Raw genomic sequence first — 5335 nt, forward strand, 5'->3', positions numbered from 1 at the left:
CAGTTGTCAAAACGAGCAATGCGAGACTAAGTGCATGTATATAGAGACTATATTTGCTACAGTGGTATGCATATACAATTTAGTTGGGATTTCATGATCCAAGTCATTTTGACTCAATCCGAGGCCCTTGATGTGTTCAGCATGGTCTATTTGTTAGGAATCAACCCTTGGTTCATATTTTTTCAACTAAAAAAAAAACTTTTTATGAGTTGAGAAACTTTGAAACATTTATGACTGTTGGTTTTTAGATTGTAAAAAAAAAAACCTACTCATATGTAGAAATTGGCTGATCCAAATGTGGATCTTCACTAATCCGACCATGTAAATCACATCTGCGAACTCATATATATCAAAAAAGATAACAATAATAAAAAAATAAGTCATTTACAATATATATATATATCCCATGTGAGTGATGTCCCCTTGATGTCAATGACAAGTCACCATTGACCAGTATGCTCCATTAATCATACAACATGAAGCACAAATAGAGTTACTGGTCCAATTTTGGGTGAACCGTGCTTTTTGCCAGCGAAAAAGGCTTGCGTTGAACATATATAGACACATAAAAGATTGAAATTCACTACACTCGATTGTACCGTACCTTCTAGTTGTTTTGGAGCACTCATATATATAGTAAATATCTCGCATTAATGAAGGTATGAAAACTATCGAGTAGAAATCACCCATTTCTCCCTGGGGCAACGGGTAAGATCACATAGTTTTATGCTGCTAGGACAATGACCATAAGTACGGCAGGTAGAGCCAGTGTGACTGGGTCTCTAATCCTGAGGGCGGTTTCTCGGCTTTAAAATATATATAAAGTAACCCATTTAAAAAAAAGGTTTTAATTTTTTATATATCTCAGGCCTTATGAGTTTTGAATCATGTGATCATGACATGCAAGCATAGAAGGCATTTAAAAAACATCCTACAGTGTATCAAAACTTCGTAAAACAAATAGTAATGTTCTTACATTGGAAAAACACAATCCAAAGTCTAATCCTTCTTAAGCAAAATGTGCTTAATACATGTATGTGGTTAGATTAAGCTGTTAGAGCTTCCACGTATAATTTCTAGCTCAATAGTTTTGTACCTTCGTTAGTACCAAATCTTTTTTCTGGGTAGGGAGCGTATCAAGATGTTTGGAGTGCTTAGTATTGGAAGGTTTAGTTTTAAGGACCTTATTAAATTAGGGTTTCAGTATTATTAAATAATAATACCATTGGTACTAACGAGGTGATTGCCTTATAGCAAGCCCACATGCCATGTGGGGATGCCCTTAGGGAAGTGCAAATCATTTACATGTAAGACAGGAAGGTGTCCCCACCCACACACGCCCACCGACTGCCCTTTGCTCATGGGCTGTCGACCAACGATCCGGATTCGCCCCACCACCCGACCTCCAATTTAGCCATCCTCAGCCGTCGGATCAAGCACACAGAGAGTCCAAACCGGCGGCCATCCCCCCGTCTTTCTCGTGTGTCCCTCTCAGTACAGACACCCTCCCTTAAAGCCAAGCTGTTGGTGTCCCCATATGTGCTCTTGGTGGGTATCAAAGAATTCATGCTCCTCTCCAATAGTCCAATCACAAGGGGCCCACCTCTCTCTCTCTCTCTCTCTCTCTCTCTCTCTCTCTTCCGTCTATTATAAAAGTTCTTGGTGTTTACCATCTTCGTTGCTCAAACCAAGAAAGCAGTTTCATTTGGAGTTCTCTTGCATCACATAGCAAACCTCGCCGGAGCTTGTTTGGTGGTGCACCTGCTTTGTGATCTTTTCGTGTTTTTATGCGCTTGAGATCGAGTTTTTACGTCGGATATCGGCGAAACTCGGCCGGAGTAGTTGATCTGGAGTTTTGCTGTTGATTGTCGTCATCGTTATCTATAAGAAGGTTTGTTTCATTGGAAGATAAATAGTTGGTGGCTGGAGCTTTTACGTTTGAAACTTAAAAGTTTTGGAGGGGAGTTGAGGGTGAGATTTGGAAGCCTTAAAGGTGTGTTGGCCAGAAAACAGTAGAAGAAAGCGCAGAAAAAGACATCTAAATGGAGAAAACAGCCAAGTACAATTGCGATCTCAACCTCGAGGCTACGGAGCTCAGATTGGGGTTGCCGGGAAGTGATGTCGAGAAGAAGACGGCACCAAAGCGCAACAAGAGGTCCTTTTCCGATGCCGTCGCCGGCACAACCACTGATGGTGCCGGAGATGCCACCACAACAGCTGACCAGGAAACTGCTCCAGCTGCCAAGTAAGTCACTTGATCTTCTTTACATATGTCCCGGAAACTGGTGCCGGAAAATTTTCCGACTATATGTTAGGGCATGGAAGACTGGTACATGCATGTGGATCTTAGATATCGGGAGTCAGACTGGACTGGATCTCAGATCTGGACCTTGGTGTCGGCCGGGGACTTCATGAGTCATGCCTATTCAAAACAATTTGGGGTGCTTTTTATGAACCAAAAATAGAAATCTCAGATCTGATTGGCCATCATATAAACTTTTGCATTTGTAAGTCAGAAAATATATGACCAAGTTCATGAACGTCTTAATGTTTGATGAAATATCCTAAACTTGGTCATGTTTGCTTTATTTCCCTTTTTTCTCATATGATGCTCTGAGTCCATAATAAGTTTTTGTTTTTGAAAAAAAAATTATTATGGACTCAGAGCATCTTTGGAGTTGGTCAGCCTGGAAGTCAGATGACTATAGCGAGCATAGGCTTGTTTGGTTTACTGACTCCTTATTCAAGTCCTAGAGTTTTAAACCATGGATCTGAAACTGATTGGATGCATGGAAATTATGGTTTAACAGGGCACAAGTAGTAGGATGGCCACCAATCAGATCATACAGGAAGAACAATCTACACATGTCAAGCATCTCCAAGAAGGAGGCAGAGACATCAGGGATGTATGTAAAAGTAAGCATGGATGGGGCCCCCTACTTGAGGAAGATTGATCTTAAGACATACAGTGACTACCAAGATCTACTCAAGGCCTTGGAGAAGATGTTTAGCTGCTTCACCATGGGTATGTTGAATTACAACCTTGAAACAACACCTTGTTTACATAGATCTTTGATTATTATCAAGGGATATTGAATCGCCCCATGTAAATTTGCAATTATTTGCTAAACTTGTGTTCCATGATCTGTTCTCATCAGGTGAATTTGCCTCTAGAGATGGGTCAGAATTTGTGCCAACTTATGAAGATAAAGATGGAGACTGGATGTTGGTTGGAGATGTCCCGTGGGAGTAAGTCTCTCTCTCTCTCTCTCTCTCTCTCTCTCTCTCTCTCTCTCTCTCTCTCTCTCTCTCTCTCATAGGCCTAGTTATGAAGGGGCAGAATCTGATGTTCTCTTTCTTTGATTCAGGATGTTCATCTCTTCATGCAAGAGGTTGAGAATCATGAAAGGATCAGAAGCCAGGGGTTTGAGTTCAGGTGGTTCCCGTGTGTGACCCAGATGAACAAGAGACTGGTGTTAAGCAATCTATGTGATTGCAATGGCATCAGCAGAGGAATTTTCTAGACTTGAACATGGTGTTGAGCATCAAGATGTGCAGATGGGGGACTTGGATGCCTTAACTTTTGTATTTTTACCTTTTTGAAGTCGACATTAGGAATCATGAACAAGGGGCGTTGGAGGCCCTTGCTCATATCCTAATGTTTTTTTGCTTTGAATAATTTGGACACCACATGTAAGATAATCTCCTGTAATGCAACTGTATAGAGAAAACTTATTTTTATGAGTGATGTTTATGTTACAAGTATCTCAAAGTTTTTGCATCCCTGAAGTAAATCTTGAATACTCATGTTGTGTTTGGAACCATGTTGTCATAATCGAACCGAATCAGTCTCATCTGATTCGAATCGGGTCGGTCTTTCACTGATTTTCTTGGGAGTTGCCTGAATTGGTTTTTTTTCATGATAATATGATATTTATTGGCCATTATATTGTTAAGGCAATCAGTGCATATTTTTAAATTTGGTTGAACCCTGACGTAAGTCGTCATTTAATTTCCTTAATTTTGTTATTTTAAATTTTTAAAAATCAAACTATTAAAAAGGCCAATTCGAAATGATTCGATTCGAGTCTCTGAATCGTTTTGAAAACCAATTTGGTTCCAAAACCAATTCTGACAACATCGGTTTGGGACAAACTATTTGACTTAAGATAAAACCGTAGTGACAAAAGTTTTTTTTGGCAAAATCTCGGTTTTCAAAAACTCGCTAGAAATAAAAAAAAATCATAAATCTCGCATTTTTGGGAAAAATCTCTGCAATAAAAATTTAATTAAAAATATTAAAACTATTTTTATAACAAAATATTAATAAAAATTATTTAAAAATAAAAATACATGATTTTTTCATGTTAAATAGCCATTTAAAATGTAAATATCATGTTTAAATTATGGTATTTATGTTTTTTCATAGATCTTGTAATATTTTGAAAATCTTGCGAGAAATTACCATTTTAAACTTTCAGGCAAATTCTCGCAATATTATCGTGAGATTTAAAATCTAGCTATCTTTGTCACTATGGATTAAAACTCAGTACTAGTTAATCTACGGGGTTGATTACCTTCTTTTCATGAATTATTCAAAATCTGAAATTATAATTTTTTGTAATCACGGTGGTAGAAAATGATGAATAACAAAAGTTGAGAGTTATTCAATGCACTGGAACCCTTGGTATTCTTTATTTGGTTGGATTGTTTTTTTTTTTAAATAAAGGACGCGTGAGAAATTACCTAAAACAACAAAGTAACGTAGACCAAGGAAAGGAGGGACACAATCAACTAAGTTGGTTCTACTCAATCCCCTATGTCATCCCTATCTTCATACCCTCTTTGGGATTTCATTGATGCAAGTTGGTTTGATCATTTGGGACTCCAATGATGTGATCTACATCATTCATTCAGTAAAGATCAAGGTTGCTAAATGTGTTGAGGCGAAGCGAGGCGTTGAGCTTGTTATGAAGTGAGGCGTAAGCCTCGAGGCGTTGAAGCGTAAGCTTCATGATACAAATAAAAAAATATATAATATTAATAAAATAATAAAATTTTAAATAAAAACTAATAATAAATGACATTATAAAATAAATAATATTTTCCTATAATTAACTCGTCGTTGTCGTCGGGTTGCTGCTCTTCCTCGTCGCCATGTGGCTCACCACCATCTCCAAGAGCTCCTTCTGATCGTCCTTTGTTGCGATGGAAACAAAGTGAGAGGACGGTGCCCGGTTTCTTCGTGAGAGGCCCGGGATTAACTTCTTGGCATAGCACACCAACGGCCCCTCGATGCTCTCGGGGGACAACCATTCTTATGTAATACAAACTA

At 38.5% G+C, this 5335-nt stretch overlaps 1 protein-coding gene across 1 annotated transcript; it reads left to right on the forward strand.

Annotated features, from left to right (window-relative positions):
• The first annotated feature begins 1677 nt into the window (after positions 1-1677).
• On the forward strand, positions 1678-3772 carry LOC149830571 (auxin-induced protein 22D-like). Its single transcript, XM_090016617.1, has 4 exons — positions 1678-2245; positions 2811-3025; positions 3159-3249; positions 3369-3772. The coding sequence occupies exons 1-4, from the start codon at positions 2043-2045 to the stop codon at positions 3451-3453; spliced, it is 594 nt and encodes a 197-aa protein (XP_089872743.1). The 5' UTR covers positions 1678-2042; the 3' UTR covers positions 3454-3772.
• The last annotated feature ends 1563 nt before the right edge of the window (positions 3773-5335 follow it).

Source organism: Nuphar pumila, chromosome 8 (genome assembly GCF_984573655.1).
Source record: "Nuphar pumila chromosome 8, dmNupPumi1.hap1.1, whole genome shotgun sequence".
NCBI classification, from domain to species: domain Eukaryota; kingdom Viridiplantae; phylum Streptophyta; class Magnoliopsida; order Nymphaeales; family Nymphaeaceae; genus Nuphar; species Nuphar pumila.

What these genes read in the sequence shown, in the direction of transcription:
- LOC149830571 (XM_090016617.1), top strand. Translation starts at nt 2,043, where the DNA reads ATGGAGAAAACAGCCAAGTACAATTGCGATCTCAACCTCGAGGCTACG. An exon ending in GAAACTGCTCCAGCTGCCAA is followed by an intron (nt 2,246 to 2,810) that starts GTAAGTCACTTG and finishes ATGGTTTAACAG; the next exon opens with GGCACAAGTAGTAGGATGGC. An exon ending in GTTTAGCTGCTTCACCATGG is followed by an intron (nt 3,026 to 3,158) that starts GTATGTTGAATT and finishes TGTTCTCATCAG; the next exon opens with GTGAATTTGCCTCTAGAGAT.